The following is a 24,280-nucleotide window of genomic DNA, read 5'->3' on the forward strand; positions in this document are numbered from 1 at the left end:
AATTAACAATCATGTAATAAAATACTATGAAGCTATAGTAAAATTTTAAATAATGTTGAAATATACAGAATTTCACGTCATTTTTCGGCCTCATTAAGTTAAGTTTTATATTCGTTCGCCCACCAGAGTCCTGAATGCTAGTTCAAAGCAAAGTCTACCTAGAGCAAAGTCAAAGCAAAACGGAACACTATTCCAGGAACATATTTCATTACAGTGGTTGCAGAGCCTCATTACTATCTTCTATCAGAGTATTGGAAACGTCGCCTCGTTATTCTTTGTTACTGATGGATAATATTATATATTGATTGGAATAAATTTGATTCTGGTAACAAGGGAAATGGGAGTTTATATTAAAAATATTGTGGCAGAAATATAAATATTCAGGAACGGTTTCAATTTTCAAACGTAATTTAATGAGCTTCAAACGATTGGGAATTCCCTTGACTTAAGGGAAGACAGTGAGACAATAGACAAAGAGACAGTAGACAGTGAGAAGCAGCATAAACATGTTACAGGAGAGGCATTTAAATTTCGCACGCGCACTGATATCACCCAATAGTTGCTATTATGGTGCTATAAGGCGGATAAGGTGTATTAATTATTATTCCCACTCCCACTCCCACTCCTTGGCAAAGGCCTCACCCCAATTTCTCCATTGATCTCGATCCAGTGCTTTCTCTAACCACTCATTCAAAAATGAGTGGTTCATCCATTTCCCATTCCCATTTTAGCTTGCCTGCCTTCCGAGCTACATCAGCGTGGTGTCGTTATAGCTTCAATTTTCTTACTTTAAGTCAGGCAGATAAAATGATACTCATCAGACATCTTGTTGCCATTTTATTTTACATACCTTTACGTGAGCTTGCCAGAATGACATCACCATCATTAAGTATGTATGGAAGAGCTGAACTCTTCTCTTCTTGTGTCTTTTTTTAGACACGACCTTTACTTTTTCTTTTACTTAGTAAGTTCTTCTTGGCTTCCCTTTCTTCCTCCTTGCTTCCACTTTCCCTACCTTATAGAAGGTCTTCATATAATCGTCATGTCGTAAAAGGTGCCGCAACATTTTTTGTCTACTATTTTCAATAGTTCTTAAAAGACGCCTGTTCTCATTTCAGTACTACCTTAAGAACATTATTAATGGATTGCAGTTATTAAGGGAATAGCTAGGGAATAGCAACTTAAAACAGCCGGCAAACAGCAAGGTTTTATGTCAGTTAACAGAAAAACAAAATATCTATTTAATACAGACAATATTAAACCTAAACTAAACCTACGTGTACACCTCGACAAGAGTGATATGTCTGTATTAAAATATCTGTAACAGCGGCCTTAGCACACGAAGAATAATTCATTACACAGTAAGCTTCAGCAGCGCCCCCTTCCTCCGGGCGAAACAAAAAGCCAAACAAACCTTCACACGGCTCTAATCTACTCCCCGAACATTAATAATCTTTTTTGCAGAGATGTCACCTGTCGCTGCGAATAAATGAACTCCTGAGTCTTTTGACTGTGTTCAGTAATTAAAGAATTGTTTGGATAATTAAAATGTATGTAAATAAATGTAAATAAAGCTAAGTTGGATGACCGATGCCTCTCTTCATACTGATCAAAGGAAGGAAAAGATGGAAAAATATAATACAGGGTGAATAATCAGCGTATTTACGGTGTTTCATAAACAGAAAATATTGTCATAAGAGATGATGCTTAGAGTTTTTAAGCAAACAGTTTGCTGGACGCCTTTGACACAGACTAGACTTCCGAGGATAGGGATACCTGGAAGAATAATAGGGAGGCCTTTGCCCAACAGTGGGACAATAGGGGTTCATAATGAATGGATTACCGGGAACTGGCTACCGCAGACTCACCTCTCGACAACCTCACAGCCGCTCTGAAGGTTGCCCTATTGTCGCACAGTGCGTGCGGCCATTGTAGGGCCCACTAAATGAGTTATTAGAGAGTCACCACCTGTCTTTCACAATTTTGTCCGCTAGTCTCCTCCCGTAGCCCAATATTCAGTCTATCCAACATTCAAATATATAGCCTATGACTTTAGTTCCCATCGCAGCACAAAAGTGCTGCACTGCAATGGTCTTTGCACTACTTGTCGGGGATCATCTCCGGATGTATCACATTCGGATCTTTATGTATCTGGGATGGTATCCGCCACGTGTATCCCTTGTTTTTAGATAATTTGTCTTACCCTATAAGACAAATTTATTTATTTTATTTAATCTTTATTGCACAAAAGAAAATACAATCGTACAAAAGGCGGACTTAATGCTATGAGGCATTCTCTACCAGTCAACCTTCGGGAAATGCAGAGAATTTGGGCAAATTATCTAAAAGGAAGGGCGCTCTGCGCTGTAGACTTCGGCCCCACACACGCCTCTTAAAGGACCCCATGTTCCCGAGATACGGAAGGACAGATAAATAATAATAATAATTAAAAAAACATATACTGGTCAACCTAAAAAACATTACGAAATTTTGTGAAAAGGTATAACATTATGGAAGCAGTCAAGCTCTAAGCAGGACCTTACCAAGGAAATAAGTACACTTGCTTTGCGTACGAGCATGCATGGTGGTTTAACCCGGCTTAACCCCACACCCCTAAGCTTTGTATAAGGCACAACACATAAGTACACCTCTGCGCTTCCTCAGCTCAGAAATGCAGATTGAGAACGAGCAAAATACCATTCGGCGTTAGAAGCATAAAAAAATTTACTTCCACCCATTTCCATCAATCAGCCCGCAACAAACATAAACAATTCCAAAACATGTTAACGGCGCCGTAATTCCGTAATTTTTTCCTCCATCACAACTCAAACAATGAAACGTTTCGTTCTAATGAATTTACGAGAGAAGATTAACAAAAAACAATTCAGCCGTCGTTCGGACTTTTAATCGCAATCGCTGTTGGCTTCAAATGAATCCGGCGACAAAAGATTAACAATAACAAAAGTAGTCCAACAATAATGTTGGCATAACAATGAAGGGTGGGGGATAAAGTAATAGATGGCGGTGTACGGTCCGATAATCGCTTTGTACTGTGTCCACAGATCACTACTATTAGATTGAACACAAGCGCTCGTAGCCTAGTGGTAAGAGCGTGCGACTCAACATGGAGGCCGTGGGTTCAAATCCCGGCTCGTACCATTGAGTTATTCGAAACTTATGTATTATATTTCGGACTATATGTAAAATTTCTGTAAATTTGTATGGACGTGGGGTACCACTTTCCCGTGAAGGAAAATATCGTAAGGTAATTGACCTAATCTCAATAAAGCATAGTTATATATCGTTAGATCGTTACACATCCTTATTTTTATGGTAACCTTTGTTACCACAAATTTAGTATATACGCTAGATGAAGCAAATATCACGATTTGTATTGAAACCAAGCGTGCCGACTTTTTCATACAAAATTTACGCATGAAAGAATTTTAAAATTACTTATCTGTGATAGAAAGTATGTTCTTGCTTTTAGGTGCTCGCAATTGTTGGGCCGTTGCAGTTAATTATCATGCAACGAAGCATTTTTTAAGTTTTCACGGACGTCCGGCTGCAACAACAGACGCGCGTGGACTGTAAAGAGCGACGGTCAACCTCGACGCTTGGTCGGGGTTCGGACACGCGAAGTAGATGCATTTGCGTCTTCTATGGTATATTTATTTCTGTGTTTGTTACTACACACCTGTGTTACGATATATTTGGCCACTTTGGCCATCACTATCTATTTGATTCTGACTGTACATGCGACTCTTCGTCAACTTTCCAATACCAAGTCTACTGGAGGTAGTCAGTGTGGCTCGTGTTTTAATCAGGCAATGTGTGCGGGCGCGGGCGGGGTACACATTTTATTTTTTGTTCCGTTTCACCCTTTCAGGAGCAATCGGTCGCGCGCTGTTACACGGATCGCGACACGCATCACCGCCCTCGCTTTTTTGTACCCTGCATTGTTTCCGCGTGTTTTTGTTGGGCACTTATCATCCCGGGACGATGCTACAGGCGTTTAAATAAATACATAATGCCTTAGTCGTTTATTACTAGTGTTTTTTTATATTGTTATCTTCCTGCATACAGCGTAGGACATAACCCGACGACCAAAAGAATTAATTAATTAATCTTTAAACTTCGCAATCGTTGGAGCGTTCAATTTTTCAAATAACATCAGAATTTAACTTGATTAACTCGTTTACAAATTGGCGCTGTATTTATTTGGCACGTAATGGATCAACAAACTAATGAGCTCAAAGCGAAATTTAAATGTTTAATTACCTTTGGAAAACATACATAATATTATTACACCTACAACACGACTCGTTTAGGTAACGACAGTAATTTCGCCCACAGATTTTTCCCTCGCATTTGGACCTATTAATCTGAACCCGTGAGACCACGACAATGTCGGGCGCCATATTTGAACGACATTGTACGATATTAAATGCAAATTGTGTGTACAAAGTACATGCTTGCAATTTGATGGCGAGTTTGATGCGGGCGACAATGTAGCATTTAGAGCCATCAGAACGAGGTCCGGTACGGCTGGTTGTAAAAGTGGTAGTCATAATGGAATTGCCGGCCTGGCGTGAATCTTGACCGCGAATTAGTGTAACGCAGCGTACTACGTAGGCGAACAACACGCGAAGCGATGCGGAGCGAGGTGAATCAATCCTTTGATATCTATAGAAGTGTCCTGCGTGGGCGATCTCGTTGCGAACGCGAACGCGCCGTGGGCCCGCCGCACCGCGCCGCGCCGATTTTCTTCGCGTTCGCGAGTTGTTCGCTTACGTAAGACGCTGCGTAATATTTTAAATTAGCTATTCAGTGGTCTCGTGGTCATCAATTATTATGATGAGCGCATTGTCTTAATTATTGTCTTGTTAACAATTTTACTTTTCTTTGCATTCAAACCTAAGGGCTTGTGCACAAACCATACGAGGTTTTTTCGGCTACTTTTTGCCCCCCCTCCCCCTTGGTGATATTTGGTGAGGTTCTTGGGTACTTCCCCACATAACCACACGTGTATTTTTTTGAATTATTTTTTAATATAAATAGTATTGTATAGGTATATATATATATACACATATATATATATATACACATATACAATACTATTTATAAGTTTTACTATACAGTAAATCTTGTTAATTTTTCTATTTTCGTAAAAATATCTACTCATGTGGTAAATATAATATTTTTTTCTTACTTTCGTTCACTGTAGAAAAATACACGTGAGGTCTCCTTTATACCCCCCTCCCAAAACGTGATCTGTCGTGATTTTTCGTGACCCCCCTACTTTTTCAACTGTCTAGCTATCACGGTTCATGAAATACAGCCTGGTGACAGACAGACGGACAGGCGCTCAGACGGACAGCGGAGTCTTAGTAATAGGGTCCCGTTTTTACCCTTTGGGTACGGAACCCTAAAAAATATTGGTTAGCGCTCTACAACAATGATGCGATAAGGCACGCGGTATGGTATGAAGTTTGTCAGTCTTCTATTTTTTATAGTCTTTGCTATTAAATTATAACCGATTGATGATGAATGTATAAATCCCTACTAATATTATATTACCTACCGTACAAATTCCTACTATACCTAAATGCGAAAGTAAATCTGTCTGTCTGTCTCTCTACCTGTCCGTTACCTCTTCACGTGTAGTCCGCGGAACCGATTTAGATGAAATTTGGTATGCACATACCTACTTCCAAAAAACCGGCCAAGTGCGAGTCGAACTCGCGCACGAAGGGTTCCGCACCATTACGCAAGAAACGGCAAAAAAATCACGTTTGTTGTATGGGAGCCCCACTTAAATATTCATTCTGTTTTTAGTTTTTGTTGTTATAGCGGCAACAGGAAATACATCATCTGTGAAAATTTCAACTTTCTAGCTATCACGGACATCGGAGTCTTAGTCTCCATTTTTACCCTTTGGGTACGGAACTCTAAAAAGGCCCCAGGATAGTTTTATGGATAACATCATTCTACGTAAAGGAACGCGGGCAGGAGATAGTAAAATTATAACTAGAACGCTATTTTTTACTTTCCGCACATAAAAGTCAGTGTTCAGACAGGAGGAAGTATGTAATATTGGCTGCAAAATGTACGGCGCAGCCGCTAGCACCGCATTACGCTAATAGCCTCGCAACTCTTGCAAGGGGATTTGTTATTCCTAATGGAGCATGAAGCAGCTCGCTCGCACCTACAGGCTGTCTCAGAAGTACAACGTCACAGTGACACCGGAGGTAGGTCAACAAGAGGAACCTAACCAGCCTAACGTGACCCCAGTAAAAGTTGCACAGTTTTCGAGTTATTACCGAAATAAAATAAAATAATTGAGAATTTTCCTCTTTGTCCATGCAGCTTTCACCCATGCAGCTTTTACTGGTCAATGTGTTTTTTTACTTAACCGGAAGAAAATCGTTATTACTTACGGTGGATAAAATTAAATAGCGATTATTATAAGGTAGGCTAGGTAGGTAAGGCTTCTAACTAGTTGAAAGGACAGTAGGCAATAAAAGTTTGTATCAAAAAAAAATTTTGAAGGTACATAGGTAACTAGTCACTACATAGTATAAAACAAAGTCGCTTTCTGCTGTCTGTCTGTCCCTATGTATGCTTAGATCTTTAAAACTACGCAACGGATTTTGATGCGGTTTTTTTATATAGATAGAGTGATTCAAGAGGAAGGTTAATATGTATAATACGTGCTAAGGCGGGGCTGGTCGCTAGTTATAAATCAAATTTTATTCAATACTCGTTGTCAAATATTTATTTGTTACGGATCGTGCTCATGTTACCCTGATTCATGCAACATCTCGCCCACATTCCTACGACGAATGAGAACACACGGGCCAATTCGAACAATGATCTAGATATCAACTAGATATCCACTAGATATGAAACAGAAACGATAACGAGATATTTAAGAAGGCATAGAGTAACTTATACTAGAGCGGTACTGTCAAAGTAGATTTTGTAACCCCAGTAAATTCACTGCCATCTGTCGATACACTTTAAAACTAAAAATAAATATTTAAAAAAAAACGATAAAATGTATTTAGATATAAATAAATGTTCTTTTTTATTTGCATTAATTATTTTTATGATTTTGACCCATGTTCTTTCATTGATATGCGTTAAAATTGTTAAATAACAAACGAAACCGTCAACGCCATCTATACGACAGTTGGCCAAAGCTAGTAGCGCCCTCTGAACAAGAATCAAATTTTCTTGATTTTCGAGGCACGTTTTTTCCTTAGACTGTATCCATCTATTACGGAGTTATATCTATCTTTGAAGAAGGTCATGTCAAATTTGACATTTACGCGATTCCGAAATGGATATCCCAAAATTAAATCCCAAATTGTAGCGTGAAATGACAATTGGTTTCTCGGATCGAACTGCAAAATTAAAGATAACTAGTTGAGAACTAAACTATAACGTATCTATTAGATCTCGTATTGTTCTAGTATTTTTAACCGACTTCAATTTCATAGAAGGAGGAGGTTCTGGGCACCATGAATAACCTCACATACATGATTTAACAACTTGGAGTCAACGGGCGCTCTGTACCGTCTCATAAAAATGTTGGACGTTTTAGAATGTCTAGTAAAGTGAATAACTTGGACGTGCCAAACAATTTTAAAAACCATTTTTCTTATGAAGCAACTTCTGCGAGCGTTACTCCTAATTTTTAAACGCCACCCTTAAGGCTTAAGGAATGGAAAAATTCGCACACATCTGGTAGGCCTCCGTAGCTCAGTTGGCTGAAGCGATTGGACTGGTTTTCCAATGGTGGCAGGTCCGAGTCCCGCCGGAGGTGTAAATTTTTCAATTTTTCCTTTAATTTAAAAATTTATAAACCGTCCATAGACTCGAAAAATATTGTTGAAAAAGAAATGTCGGACTAATATAGGTACAAAGTGTCAAAATAGGCACAAAAAAATTACCGATTCGTTCTCAGAAAATACTAAAAAAATAGTAGACCTACAACTTAAATATAGGCTTGAAAGAATATAAAATAAAAAATCTCGTAAAATTTGGTCAATGTCTTTAAATTTAGACTTGTTAAACGCGAAAGTACAGTTTCAACAGAAAGTTAAAAAATAAATAAACGACTTTGAAGCCGGAGAAATATGGAATACAAAACCATTAGTGAAATCACCTGTAATAATACTACGCTAATGCGGCTGTTATACAGCGTGCGGCAATATAGACGCCACCACTCGAAAATAGCGAGGAATAATGAAAACTTTCGTTCATATCTTATACCGAGTGGACACTAGGCAGCAAAACTATTTTGCCCATCTCTTTTCCGCTTGCGCCGCCCTCATAAGCGTGTCCCACAAGTGAAATGTAGGTAGGTAGGTATTAGTATCGAAACACTCATTTTTACAGCCCGACTCGCGAAATAGTTTTGCAGACTACATCAGATGTGGCATCACAAGAATACTCACGTCATGTAGCCACGAGAGTTTGCGCGCGACGGGATTGGCACGAACGTGGCACTCGAAGTACACGTCGTCGCCTTCTTTGATATCTCCGCCAGCCAACGTACTGCCTAGCCGTAGCCGCACCACTGGAGGATCTGCAAAAAAAAACAGTTTCAAAATGATACAAGACAGACTGCCGGTATCTTTTCAAACGGCACATTGTAAGAAACGCCGATGTGAGTTTAGCCTTTCTTTCTCAGTAGAAATAGCTGGGAGGAGAGTTCCACATACCTCCTAAAATGGGTAAACCTCTTCCCGGGTGGGGGGGGAGGGACGATGCTTATTAACTACATTCCCGCACGGTAGAAAAAATGATTGCTGGATCTGCTGGCCTCCTTCGAGCCCGAAGTAGAAAGAAAGAAAGAAAGAAATAAAAAGAAGGAAAATACACCACACCCACAACAGATTACATATATGGAAAAGGAAACATACAGACAAAAAACATTGGATTGGAGTAGTTCATACATATTTATATGCTTAACTTGTTCACGTCTTTCCTGTAGACAATCGCGAAGTTAAGAGAATCAAAAGGTAAGGTTTGAGATGAACTAAGAATAGCCGGGGTACATTTTTTACCTAATTGAGATAGATTCAAATAAGGAAAATGTGATATACAAGATGTCCCTAACCATTGGACACAGCCGAAATGCAAAGTATCATAACAACCGGTGTAGCGGTTAGGTACAAAGAAATTAGACAAACCCTGCAACCCCACTAGTCCAATGGCTAAGGGCATCCTGTATATTGTACCTGGGTCGTTAATTTTATTGTTATGTCCACAAAAGAGACTTTTTTCTGAATATCTACTTAAAACATATCAACATGGACAAATCATGTACTTAGCTGGACTTATAAAATTAGTCCGGAAGCTCTGGTAATCATCAAGGGATATCAATTAAAACGTTTACCTACTACTACTATTTCTACCTTTTTTGTAGAAATATATACAGATCCTGGGGAGCGCTGAGAAATCTTCGAAATTTTACAGCTAATGTTTGCGGGAGAAAATTCCTCTCAAACCGTGCACTGAGCGACCATGTCGACTCATACTAAATAAAAAATTTAAAACATTGTACATGTTATCTCCAAGAAACTTCGCTCCAGTTACCCTGGGTTATATTTGAATTCCCACTGCAGTGCAATAAATAAAATTTATATCGACTATGAAAACTATATCGACGACAAATACAGGCGAGCGACGCTATCTTTTCGAACCGTTCGCTTTTGTTTCATCTTTGCTCCTAAAACTAGAAGCACTGTTTTGTTCTTTTATATATTGTAGTTTGGGATATCCCGTTAATTATCTCGCAGTATAAATGCAAGCTATGTAAAAAAACACATGAAATAAAACTACGAAAACGGATTATATCGCGTATATCGAATTTATAACACATCCCGACGTTTCGAACAGTTTACAGCGTTCGTGGTCAACGGGTGACGCCACGCATTCGGGGAAGAAAATACATAATTCAGACCGAATCCGAAGGCGCAGGCGCAGCCAATAATGACATAAATGCATCCGTCTTAAATATAACAGGACACATTAAAACGAATAAGCTGCAAAACCTACTTAAATTACGAGTGACACGGCTGTTTCGACAGACTAAAGTGATACTTTAATTGGCTCTCGAAATATAGCGAAATTTCCAACTTTTTGATACCAGATTAAGTAAAAGCTGAGGATTCGATTTACGTGCTCAGAATTATTAACAAGACGTAGCTTTGATCTCTTAGTAAACATAACCGCTTTTAGTTACTTCAATCTACAGACTAGGGAACAAATCAAATTATTTTATGATTTGTTTTATTAAGTAAAGTTAAAATATTTCATAAAATAATTTGATTTGTTCCCTAGTCTGTAGATTGAAGTAACTAAAAGCTGTATAAAGCTGTGTGTGTAAAGCTGTGTGTAGCTGTGTGTGAAGTTGGATAGATGGCAAATATATCTATACCTATCTCTCTCGGTATAGCGTAATCGACTAACGAATTCGTATAGGACGTGCAAGCACCACACTGCTCGCCCTTAGAGTTGGTTAAAGGCGCCTATATAGCATTTCAAAGATAACTAGCATATACCAGAGAATTTGGTACGGGTACCGCCGTGGCCGGGTGGTCTAGTGGTCAGGACGTTAGCCGCGTAAGCGGAAGACGCGGGTTCGATTCCCGCCTCGGTCACCGGTGGACTTGGTCACTTTTTCTTTAGTGTATGATATCTATTTCAGTTTATAATTCAATCTACAGAATTATATAATCTGTTTATCTAGATTTTACTTACCGGTCAAATCGAACAACGTGATAATTACTAGATACGAGAACAATACGAGATCTAATAGATACGTTATAGTTTAGTTCTCAACTAGTTATCTTTTGCAGTTCGATTCGAGAAACCAATTGTCATTTCACGCTACAATTATTGTGACGTTTTGAGATATCTATTAGATATCCATTAGATGTCTAAATATTTTCATTATTTATTTTTTATTAGCCTGTTAGTGTGTCCCACTGCTGGGCAAAGGCCTCCCCTCTTTCCCGCCACTTGGCTCTATTCAAAGCACATTCCCGCCACTCTACACAGAATGTATCGAGGTCGTCCCGCCATCTCCGTTTGGGTCTGCCTCTGCCCCGAGATCCATCCTGTGGGATCCAGTCCGTGGCTAATTTGGCACAGCGTTCTGGGTGCATTCGGCAGATGTGCCCTGCCCAGTCCCATTTCAGCTTAGCGGCCTTCACGCCCACATCCACAACGCCTGTTTTGTTTTGGAACGCAGGTCCGTGTTTCTAATACGGTCGGTTCGTACGTTGACATGACTTTCTTAAATATCTCGTTAATCGGTTCTGGTTCATATCTAGTGGATATCTAGTTGATATCTAGATCATTGTTCGAATTGGGCCGAACGTCTGTTTCCCTGAGGCTTTGTACTTCAAGTTTGTACCCAATAAGTTTTGGGAACGTTTCGTCTGGGCAACGACGGTACTCCAATCCTTTGTTCCCGGCTTCGTAGGAACTTGCGTTTGACAAAGTTGATTTTATTAACCGACGAAAAAATGGATGAGGTTCTCAAGTGGACGCGTATATATATATTTACAATGCATGTGCTCGAAAAGTGCGTTTCCTACGGAGCCATATCATGCGGAAAGTACTACTTTTCCGCACTAGTGCTTTTTGTTTTAAATTTTTTAATAATTAAACTTATTTGCTATTATATGTTTTTTTTATTTACTCGCACAATGCATAGTAAAACATTGTATGATACGCGTGCGTAAAGTAGATTTCCGACGAGTGGAATTTTATTCACGAGCGAGCAAAGCGAGCGAGTGTATAAAGGAAATCATACACTTTCCGCACTTGTTGCATAAATAGCTATTATTTTCATTGTCCAGCTCGAGTGAGGATGTCAATGTTAGGTAGTTTTGTATTATGTTAGTACGTTTTATAAAGAACCTCTTTTGATAAAAGGTCGTACACATTTTGTTTACGTCCGTTTTTTGTTACGCATGTTGGTTGTTTTGCAATTGATTGTCCTAATGTAATGTTACGCATAAAACTCATTACGCATAATTGTTATTGTGCTGAAATTATTAACATTTCTGAAAAATTATAAAATAAACCTAACCTTACCTACCCTATTCTACAAAACCTATGCAAAATATTTTCGAAAATACTTTCTGTTTCAGCACAGTAACAGTTATGAGTTTTATGCGTAACATTATATTAGGACGAGATAGGCACCGTGGTTGTTTGAGTACTACGTAGTTAAACACTTACACGACTTACGCGTATAAGGATCAATTCTTTTGCAATGTGTTTGAATTATTTTATAGGTACCGTTGTTGTTACCGTTTTAGTCAAAACTGTGCCAATTTTTTTTTAACTTAGCGTAAAACCACCAAACTACTTATAGTCCTAAAACTCCTAACTCTGGTCTAAAACTAGGTGTATAGGTACTTCCTTTTTGGCGAAATTTATTTCGCCAAATTTCACTTAGCAACCAACTTTTCGCCAAAGTTTCATTTGGCAAACCAACCGTTGGCATAACCTTATTTCGCAACCATTTCATTTCCCAACCCCATATTTGCGAAATGAAAATGACGTACTAGGTTGGGTTACGTTAGGTTGGATTATGTAAATTTGCGAAATGAAATTTCGCCCAACTAAAAATATGGGATAAATAGTTTGGGAACTGAAAGTTTGTCAAGTAATTTTCGCCGAAACATCAGTAAACCCTAAAACTAACTTGAATATATCCGTTTAGATGTGATTATCATTTGAACGATGCATTTTTGAAGCAAAATAGGTATTTTCATAAATCGAAGAAAAAACCTACATTCAACCAAAACGAACATTGGGAGGTGCTTTTTAATTACGTTATGAACTTGTAGACAAAACGGACCAAAGTCGGGTAGTTTTAAGTCCGCAGCAAGCTCGGTTCTCCATAACAACGTAGTTACGCTCTAATTTTAAAACTACTAGGTAGCTAGATTGCTCTGAAACTTTGTACTTACAATAGGATAAGGTATATCTATGCCTGTAATTAGTTTATGTAGCTTCAGATACCAAAGTTGAAAAATACAGCGAATTTAATTTTATCATACAAAACTTGTTTTTGCTCTATTTTGTTTGTTTTATAAGCTGGAAGTATATAAGCTAATTACAGGCGTAGATATAGCTTATGTTGTAAGTGAATAGTTTCATTAAAAACCATCACGTAGTTTTAAAATGAGAACGAAACTCCGTTTGTATTGGGAAGGTGAAATTGGGCCGAGCTTGCTGTCATTCATAAGCAACATGTATGGGCCACTCGGCCAAGTGCGAGTCGGACTCGCGCACCGAGGGTTCCGTACTTTTTAGTATTTGTTGTTATAGCGGCAACAGAAATACATCATCTGTGAAAATTTCAACTGTCTAGCTATCACGGTTCATGAGATACAGCCTGGTGACAGACAGACAGACGGACAGACGGACAGCGGAGTCTTAGTAATAGGGTCCCGTTTTTACCCTTTGGGTACGGAATCCTAAAAACTAAGGCTTTTGAGATACTTACAGACAACGTTAATCGTCCACGAAGTCTCCATATGTAACGCAGTCACATTAGGGTTTTCTGCTCGACAAGTGATCGCCTTGCCGTCGTCTTCTAGCGTAGGAACGAAGCTCATTACGCTGACTGTTAGGTTCTCACGGACCTCCTCCTATAACAAAAAATAGCTATCAGCATAATATGTCGGTTTCGGCCACGGCGACTGGGTTTGCACTAGCTAATGAGAGCGACGATCGTGAGTCTTCAGGTGGCTGGCGTCACCCATTTTTGCAGTTAATGTAAGGCCACACTCACTGCAAATCAGCACCCCTCCGACAATGCAATCACTACCTTTGTGTCTTTTATCTTAACTCTTCACGCAATTTAGATGAAATTTGGTATGGACGTAGTTTGACCTCCGAGAAAGGGCATAAGGTAATTTTTATATCAGAAATCATCCTTTATGAAATCAGAAATATTTATTGTGTAAACTGTGTAGGAACAAGAACTATAACTAGGTATTTTTTGATGAGTATCAATAGTTTTACCTTTTTCGGGCATAAAATTTATTTTATCTTAAACTAAGTTTAAATATATTATCTTAAACTAAATTTTAGTATAGGTACATTTAGGTTTACATTGTTATAAAATTCTTTTAAGTTATATGTTTTGGAAAGGTGAATGGAATTTACTATTTATGTACGTGAATATGGAAGTATTTTTCTAGGTCTATTATCGCACGCAGAAGTTAGTAGATACTACGTAGAAAATGCCCTCTGTCTAACAAAAACTTTGTTTGACAGCGCAAGTGTGGTCTTGCTTATTTGGATTCTCCCTAACTCGATAGACGTCGCGTGATATACCATTAGTACAATTACTTTAAGTATGGGTTCAATATTTAAAGGGCAATATCACAATATGAAGAGGAGTAGGTATATCCTGGCACTACAACAAGTACAAAAGAAATTCCTTCGCAACCTTTATAAGAAAATACATCTTTATTGCCCCTTCATATACCCGACTAGATTTCTGCAGGGACACTTAGGGTACAACTCACTTACTAGAGCTGCGCAGAAATCTAGGACTAGCATGCTTTATGGTAAAGGTTTTGAGGTGTAAGATGTACAGTATTGGCCTCTTAGAAAAGTTTCTAAAATTTTCGGCACCTGATGCGTACTGTAGACGGAGGCGCTCGCCCCTATTGGCCATAGTGCACACACGCACTCGTCTGCGCCTACACTCCCCCGTACCACAGGGCGGACACGCTATACATCAAAAATCACTTGCGTTTCTATGTGTGAACGGCACGTCTGTACACGCGTCATGCGTCATAGTGTAAGTTGCTTAAAAATTGAACTGGGAGTACGCCAGAAGACCGCCAGATTTCTGTCGCGGGGCGAGGTAATTCGAGTCTGGGCGGGGCGGTGCGTGGCCGTTCTGTATGATAATACTACTTATTCTGTGCCCGTACTGCGCGCAACTGCACTCGCCAACTCCTTACTCCCGGCACTACCTGAGAGTGATTTGTTTAATTGTTTGCGACAGGGATTGGGAGGCTGATATCTGAGTGGAAGGGAGTGCTTGAAAGGATGCAAGACAGATATTTGTAGATGTAAGTTAATTGTTAAATAGTAAATAAGTTACATAGTTTTAAGTTATGAATCTATGTAACGCTTTGGCGTAAGCTGTACTGTTATATAACTTGGTTCAATAAATAAATACGGCGCCAGCAGCTGGGATTCCTGAAGAGGGCTATCAAAGTTCCAATGAAATTATATTTTAACGGTCGTAACTTTGAAACAATCGGACCTTTATCAAGGTCAATGAGTCTCGTAGAAGGTCATGACCACTAAGCCAGGGGTTACCAAATAAGTGTCAATATTAATAACGATTACAAATGATCTATTGGAAATACTTTATACGAAATTAGTGAAATTAGCTCAGATTGCCAGGTTTATTCTTAAAGATACAGAAAGTTTATTCAAGTAGGCATTTTAAAACTAACTAAGCTTCTGCTTTATTTAATATGAAGTAGTTAGGGAAGTAAGTAAATTCCTCACTTCCCTAATGTAAACGCAATAACACATGTATGTTACTGTTTTTGATCAGATAAATCATAACATTACCAAGCTTCATTGTTTTCATATTACATACATATTACTTTTATTTAAACAGTTAATGTTGATTTTAACTATCAAACTCCCGTGAGACATCATTATTAAAATTATCGTAAACGGGTTACCGACGTAATTTATACTAATCAAGCATATTTATTAATGTGTAAAGGAGTGTACAGGTTTTTAAAGGGTCGGCAACGCGCGTGTAATATCTCCGGTGTTGCAGGCGTCCATAGGCTACGGTAACTGCTTACCATCAGGCGGGCCGTATGCTTGATTGCCACCGACGTGGTATTAAAAAAAAATTAAACATCGCTAGCAATAATTCGACCAAAAATTAAATTATTGTGCTATGTTCAAAATTAAATAGTTCCACCGGGAGTTATGTCAAGTTTGTATCATAACAAGATCAATCATTTTGACAAATAGCTCAGTCAGAATTGGCCTCCAGTGCTCAAATTAAGCTACCTATGATATTGAGGTATCTGCGGTCACCAGCCGCATCCATTGATCCTGCTAAAGTGTTGTAACAAGGCAGGTGGCCTACCGAAGTCTGTCGGCTGATTGCACATGAATAAACTCATATCGACAGCGATAAACCTGCAAGGGTAACGAATAATATTTGTACTGGACGAGCCGACCTGAGTAATTATGGTGAAAGTGTTATAATACATTAATATCTGTATTAAAAGTATACTGTGATGTTACAGAGAGAACAACTTATCCATCTAGTTTTTTATTGTGCAAATGTTGTATTGCAAGTAACATTTACAAGCGCATAAACGTTTTTAACGCGTCGTAAAATTACTCTGCATGCGGCTGCATTTTCATGCACGGCTTTCATTGTAGCCGAGCGTCGATAAAGTAAAAACGGCGCAAAAATAGTGCCAATTTGCCCTTATTCCACGCCGGCCTGAATAACCCGAAACAACTTTATCGTGCAATATTAACGTATCAAAAGCGCGGAGGCTCGTTAGTTTTATCCAAGCGGATCGGCGAGTATCGGCGCGCGAGTCAGCAGCCGTTTGTCACGCGGAGGCGCGGGCGGCGCGGCGCGCGGGGGGAGTGAGGCGTGAAGCGCAGCGGGCGTGATCGCGTCATTGCGTTCCTGTCATATTTCATTAGCTTTCATTTCAAATCCTCCACCACAAATCGAGGCAAACTGTGCATTCAATTTTCATTGAGCCATGCCCGGATATATCGGTGCGATAAAACAATGTACGCTGTTAACGCTCCGGCTGACTTTTATTGTTATTAAAAATGTATGCTCCTTTTACATTATTCTTTATTATAGAATCTATTTTCAGAGAGAACCTCGTATATTCCAATGTGATAAAGTGCAAATTTTTGTTAAGCTCTTAGCTTGTAATAAAAAGATTTTAAAATATTGTTTTCCGCGAACTCGCGAGTGTTTTACATATTCCTTGAAAAAAGGAAAACATGTTTATTATATAAGAGAAATTTACGAGTATCTTATCCATTTTTTTTTAGTTATTTGCCTTTATTTATTAATAACTACGAGTATAACGAAAAACAAGTAGGCAAACATACTAATTTTTTTTAAAATTTACTAGAAGACAAAATAAATATGCAAACAGTATCAAAATCATGTCAAAAATGTAAGAAATATTTATTCCTTTGTTAATTATTGTTACTAAATCAGGTTAAATCAAGAAACATAATGTCTTTCTAATGTTTTAATTGTTACAAATCTTTTAATTCATACAAAGATACCTTGTCGGTTTAGCGGTTTAAGCATGAAGAGGTAACAGGGGTACAAATAGATACAAGGTTACTTTCGTATTTATTATATTAGTACGGATAAGTAAATGGAAGAAAACGTTGTTCTGACTGAGCACAGTGCCCTAGCTTGTTATGGATTGCTTTGTAAGATTCCCGAGTGCTTCAAAGAGTCGCTAATAAGCGATTGGAGTGCTTGGTCAACACAACCCTGCCGTGGTCTTTGCTCTTACGTCTCTAGCTCGCACCCCTACCACACTCCTGTCTAGCGTAAAACCCCCTGTATAACCTCATAAGTCCAGTGTACTTGTACAAGTACAAATTAAATTCGATTCAGGCGGCTCGTCTGCTCGTTTGCTATCACAAAAAAATCGAGTTTTGAACTCATATAGAAATAAAAAGAAGAAGAAAGTTCCAAATTCAAAAGCGCTAAAATTGCCCTGGGTCTTACGAGGATAATACAGTGTTTTTTCACGCTTAGCTATATTTTGCGAGGTGAATATATATTATAGGTCGAAACTTTTATTGGGACCAACCCCGAAATACCGGAAAAAAATTGGCTCTTCTCATAGAAAACTTTGACATCTGGTCAACCAAAATATATGAAAGAACCTTTTTTACGAGGTTTCGGGGCCTCATTTTTTTTTAAACAATTTTTTTTGTTCTATTTAGAATAGAATACAAATTTATTCAAAAACGCTTAAATTTAACTTGAGTATTACATGAAACATATTATACAGAACCAACTTATTTTTAAGCGTCACTGAAGAAGTCTCCAGTCAGCTTAATGTCAAGATACCACCTATTAAGGATCTCGACGCTGGTCTTCCGTGGAGACGATTCCGAGAGAGCGCAACTACACGCTAACGTACAAATTTAATTTAATTTAGACGCAACCAAGGCTAGAACGCACGATTTAATTTGAATTGCCAATTGTAGGGTTAACATTAGGACATCCTGAAAAGGTCTCCAGTCAACTTAATGTCAAGAAATCACCTAAGGATCTCGACGCTGGTCTTCCGTGGAGACCATTCCGAGAGAGCGCAACTACACGCTAAAGTACAAATTTAATTTAATTTAGATGCAACCAAGGATAGAACGCACGATTTTATTTGAAACTGGGGGCGCACCGTCTCTTTTGTTGAAAGAGTTCATCCCTACCGCTATAGACGTACAACGTGCACTTAGCTCACGTAGATAACCCTTTACACTTTACAGGCTTCGTACTTCTCAAGAACGGCGTTCGAGAAATGCTTACTCAGCTTCTATACGTCGATAATCGATTAATATTCTTGGTTTCAAGTACCTATTAGAGTTTTGAATGATTCACGGTTAGTTTCACTAGACTTATATTGACCGGGATATAGACCGTGATTATCTTTTGTATTATTTGTGAGCTCCCGATATTTCGACGCAGTTACATGCATCATGCGGCGGGTGGGTGTCAAAGTTGTGTACACAGAGCGCTGTCTACACAACTTTGACACCCACCCGCTATCTTCAGTCACCCGTGAACATGATGCATGTAACTGCGTCGAAATATTGGGAGCTCACAAATAATACAAAAGGTAATCACGGTCTATATCCCGGTCAATATAAGTTCAAGTACCTACTTTAACACCTTTAATGACGAAGAGGAGCAAGTGTCGACGACATAAACATGTGAGCTTTTTTCAATTTAAGTAAGTATATCAATCTTTGAGAAAATATTTTTCTCATCGTTTTAAAGCAAAAGAAAACATCAAGAAGTTTCTGAATTCAGAAAACGAGGCAATGTTGAGTTAATATATCTCTATATAAGTTACCTAAAGGTGTATTTTAGTAAAAATCTTGTGGCGAAGGGATATTTTATGCTTTTAGGTATCATTATTGCTAAAAAAAATCGTATCCAATATGTACAAAATATACTGCCACCGAAATTAAATATTTACTGCTAAAGTAAATAGTATTGTAATATTTTTTTGCGGCACTACAGTCCTATCGTCTAAAAGGCTTGCAAATAAAAAACTGGCATAGTCTGTGATCATTAAAAAAACTGATCACATTATGCCTATACACAGGGCGGACACGCTATACATCAAAAATCACTTGCGTTTCTATGTGTGAACGGCACGTCTGTACACGCGGCATGCGTCATAGTGTGAGAAAGTTGCTTAAAAATAGTACTTAGCGGCCGGCAAACGGACGTCAATCTATTGTCGCGGGGCGAGGTAATTCGAGTCGGGGCGGGGAGGTGCGTGGCCGTTCTGTATGATAATACTATTACTTATTCTATGCCTATTTATAAGCCAGTTGGGTCATACACATTTTATTGTCCATTAATTATGTTACACAACGAAGGCCGCAAAATTATCTGCGATCTTGTTTGTAGAGCCATAAGGACATAACACAAAAAGAGCAAAGATTAATGCACACCTTCTGGGATTGCGAAAACTCGGATTACACGCATTTAGGACCAAATTAAGGCATTAAAACAATTTCCAGCTTGCTGGGAATTAATTCCTCAAAACGCTTTTTTAGATCTAATCTGATTGGTATAACTAAAGTTAAGCTAATCCTAAAGCTAATTTCTACACTGGGCTCTTGCAGGTGAGAATTTCGTTTTCAGTATTCATAAGTAAAACGGGTTATACAATATGTACCACTGTCGTTTATATTGCTGCCGATTGGGAGAGGGTCTTCCGGCTCCAGAAGCGCGCCGTTCGGGCGATAGGCCGTGTCCCTCAATGTCACTCCGTGAGGCCATTGTTCAAGTCGTTGGGAATACTTACGCTGCCCTCGCTTCTAATAATGCAAATGGCAATAAATACACGTGATGAAGTAGACTCCAATCCAATCATCGAAGCCCCGCGTAGGTACGCAACGCGCAGCGCGCGCGCCGGAATGCTGCCACTCGCATCGCACAAACTTGCGAAAACTAAAAAGCTATCACATGTTATGGGTCGAAAAGTGTATAATTGACTTCCGCGTGAAATTGTTACTGTAAAAAGTGCGTCAATGTCAACTAAACTCAGACAATGGCTCCTCGAGCAGACGTTCTATGACCACAAAGAGCTTTTTATAAGTAAACCCATGTCATAGAATAAGAATAATATTGTATAATACCTACATATTGTAGTACCTATTGACTTGTAATTTTATATTATTAATAAATGATGATTATGATAATGATTATTGTATTGTCCCTAGAGTAACCTTTTTCTAAAACGTGTGACCAATCACTCACAATTCTCTATCATAAAGGCAACGAAGAAAGCGACATTACACCATTACAGCAAGCTGTGTAAAGTCATCCTATTGGCTTACGATCGCAAGACGTCGCCAAGGCGGATTAGCGGCTATGCGGGCGCTGCAGGTGGACCAGATACGCAAACAATTGGCTGTTTACACAGTGCATCCGACCGATAATGCCCAGCTGAGATCACCGACATAATTTACTGAATTTTCCTAACAAAGAAACAATCTTACATCAAGTGTAACCGATTGGTAACACTTTGAAGCTCACCTCTTTGAAGGTCAACTGCAGCGGATATACTATCGCAGCGTCGTTCTTTCTGTCCTTCCTTTATTTTACCAAGGAAATTGACAAATGTAATATGAAGGGTGAAATAAAAGTCTTAATAGCGGGAGCAATGCGGTGGCGAACGTTCATTTTATCAAAGACTAGCTTTTGCCCGCGACTTCGTCTGCGTGGTCTTAGTAACCCCAGCTAGAGTAAGAATAGCGCCTGGAGAAAGTCTTATAGCAATCATTCAATTTGAGCATAATATGTACACAAATATTAGGCAACTCATTTATTATCTCAATTCCACCTTAATTCCACCCCGCTTTTCACCCTCTTAAGGGATGATTTTCGGGATAAAAACTATCCTATGTCCATCCCCGGGACTCATTTACAATCTCTACGTCAAATTTTAACTAAATCGGTTCAGCGGATTTAGCGTGAAGAGGTAACACACAGACAGACAGACAGACTTTCGCATTTATAATATTAGTATGGATAGTTGTTGACAGATGCAGTGGCGGAAATAACGACAACGCAACAGTAATACAGCTGCTGCAGTTGACCCCCGAACGTCACAACTGGCAATAATTTAAATTATTTGAGCTTATAATCTTCTTATGACTTAATCTCTCTAAAGTTTCTTCTTTTAGTCTAACATTTCCGCTTCCGAGTTTATTTTTAATATCCTCCCGACGTAGTGGATTATCGTCGGCGGCAGACGCTCTGATTTGTCTCGCATATTATCAATAATGCAGCGATTACTTCTTCGTAATCCGTGGGGCTTATTTCTTTCCACGATCACGTAAGTGCGATAAATCCGCGGCGCCCGCGCCGCCGCCATCATTGTCACGTACACCCTTCAATGGATGTAATGCTACATTCTTCTGTATTCCTTCCCCTCTTTTACGCCTTCATATTGGCGCATTGTAAAATTGTCGCGGTATAAATTAAAGATGCCCTCCGTGACACGGAACATAAAAAACCGGCCAAGTGCGAGTCGCGGACTCTCGCACCGAGGGTTCCGTACTTTTTAGTATTTGTTGTTATAGCTGTAACAGAAATACATCATCTGTGAAAATTTCAACTGTCTAGCTATCACGGTTCATGAGATACAGCCTGGTGACAGACAGACAGACGGACAGCGGAGTCTTAGTAATAGGGTTCTGTTTTTACCCTTTAGGTACGGAACCCTAAAAATGATAATTTGTTGCGAAATTACGCTTTTATATCCAGTCGGTTTGAAGCTATACTTTACACAGTTTTGTATTAGCATTATTAACGCTATGCAAGATTATCTGCATTCCACTTGGCGAAATGCTGACCATTTTTCAAGGAGTTATTCATAAATAAGAGCCCGCGTATTCTGGCTAGGAGTCGGTGCAAAAATCTTAATCGCAGCTGACTCAGTGCGCCTGTCGTGTTACCCAGTCCAAAAGGCAATCCGAGAATCTCAACATGTACCTCCTTACGACGTTTTGCGTTGCGAATGCAGTTGTGTAGTGTCATAATTCTGGCGCGCGGCCAGGCGGGGCTTATTAGGTTGCGCGACGGCGTCGTACGCCGCACGCCTTACGCCGTACGCCGCACGCCGCGCGCGTAACTCTCTCTTACTGCATGCTTCAGCGGGTCCGTGCAGGACGCATTATTTCACACTTTATGAGCTGCGGCCCGAAACGCCGGCGTTGCAGTATGCGCGTCGTGTATACAGCCACGTCCGGTGCATAGAGTCATAAACATACTCGGAACGGTGCTTCTTATTATCATTGTTTTTTGAGCTATATATTTAATTCGCAAGGAGCTTTGCACGCGCTCTGCTCATGTAGAATTCAGTTATATAGAGCTTTCTTTGAAATATTTAAGACAACCGACATCCAAGATTGATTTAGAGGCAAATCATAATCAACATTATTACGGACAGAGCCACTCCAGCGCAATGAAACATGACTAAAAGTGACGCAAGAAAACTTTTCCAACAAATTATAATCTTGTCCATCGAAACAACTTTGATTGGTTTGTAATCAAAATGAAATTGCTTATCTAATATTCGGGTTGTCGAGGACGACGAGAAATAGAGTTCCGAAGTTGTTTACATAAAATTGTGGCACGTGTATAATTATATATTCTGCTATTCAAGTCAAGGGCATGTAAGCGCGCTAGGGGTAGTTATTGTATAATTTGTATAATTTAAATTATTAACTTCTTCAATTAATACTGTATATGCAGCATTAATCGATAGTTGAATTAGTGTCGAAGGGTTAGAATAGAAGACTATTGGAACCTTGTGAGCTGAACTTGCTGTTTCAGGCCCTTGTAGCTGTAGGTAATTACTACTTTTATATAGCCGTCGTTGGTAAGGGGGTAAGGGCACTTATTTGCGTGTCCTTCATAAGTATTTCAGTCATGGAGTTTTTCTTATACAGTGTGGCTAAGTAATAAGTGAATTCCCGTTACCAGGGAGGTTTTAGGATTACACTGAGCCACTTTTACTATGGGACCAACCACGAAAACCCGAAAAATTTTTTTACCCTCCCATAGAAAATGGACCAGCCAAAATGTACGAAACAGGCAAATTTTTTTTCGCGATTTCGGGGTTGGCCCCATAGTAAAAGTTGCTCAGTATAATCCCAAAACCTCCCTGGCAACGGGAATGCACTTATTTTTATGCCACCGTGTATATCGTGGCTAACATCATGAAATGATCAATTCTAAGATCTGGCCACGACATATATAAAAGCGCTGGCATAATATAAAAGCGCTTAGCTTAGCGGTAAGAGCACGCGATTTTCAATCCGGAGGTCGCTGGTTTAGGCCGTGGCTCGTAACATTGAGTTTTTCGAAACGTATGTATGATATATTATGTTATATTGTATTCTATAGCTTTTTTCCTACCATGTTGTTGGTGCAGGTTCTTGCGAAAATGATGATGACACGATTTGGACTTTTAACAACATTGTATTGTACGCAGCGATTTAAATTACATTATGATTTCGAAAATGAGAATTGTATAGACGCGCGACAGAGCGATGCGTGGTGTCGGCGCTGTAACGGATACGGAGATAAGAATGGCGGTTGCCGCCAGCCGCGGCACCGCGTAGATCGCGTGTGTATGTGTGCGCGCACGCACTCATGGATGGAGCATTAACACATGTATATGTCCTTAGTTTTTCGTCAAAAATTATGAAATATTTAGAGAGAAAGGTTAGAGTAACACATTTTCATAGTGTTCTTTGTCTATGGAGGTTCACTTAAGGATTAACATAAACCGTTAGCCAAAGCGCCCAGGCCGTGAGAACGCTTCCGCTGCGCAGTCGTAAAGCGACTCCTAATTACACCATAAACTAGCCCCCTTTACTTTACGTCCAATTAAACTATCGTTTCGCCAACCAAACCCTCTTGATTTCA

The 24,280-nt window shown here is 39.3% G+C and overlaps 1 protein-coding gene across 1 annotated transcript in view; it reads right to left on the minus strand.

Moving 5' to 3' along the window:
* LOC134740809 (nephrin) overlaps positions 1 to 24,280 on the minus strand; it is a 675,842-nt gene that overhangs the window by 130,582 nt on the left and 520,980 nt on the right. The window contains exons 8-9 of the mRNA XM_063673431.1: positions 13,544 to 13,688; positions 8,466 to 8,596 (exon numbers count right to left, since the gene is read on the minus strand). Of these exons, the coding sequence (XP_063529501.1) occupies positions 8,466 to 8,596; positions 13,544 to 13,688 (276 nt within the window). The remainder of the gene's footprint in view (positions 1 to 8,465; positions 8,597 to 13,543; positions 13,689 to 24,280) is intronic.

This window comes from Cydia strobilella, chromosome 4, assembly GCF_947568885.1.
Source record: "Cydia strobilella chromosome 4, ilCydStro3.1, whole genome shotgun sequence".
NCBI lineage: Eukaryota > Metazoa > Arthropoda > Insecta > Lepidoptera > Tortricidae > Cydia > Cydia strobilella.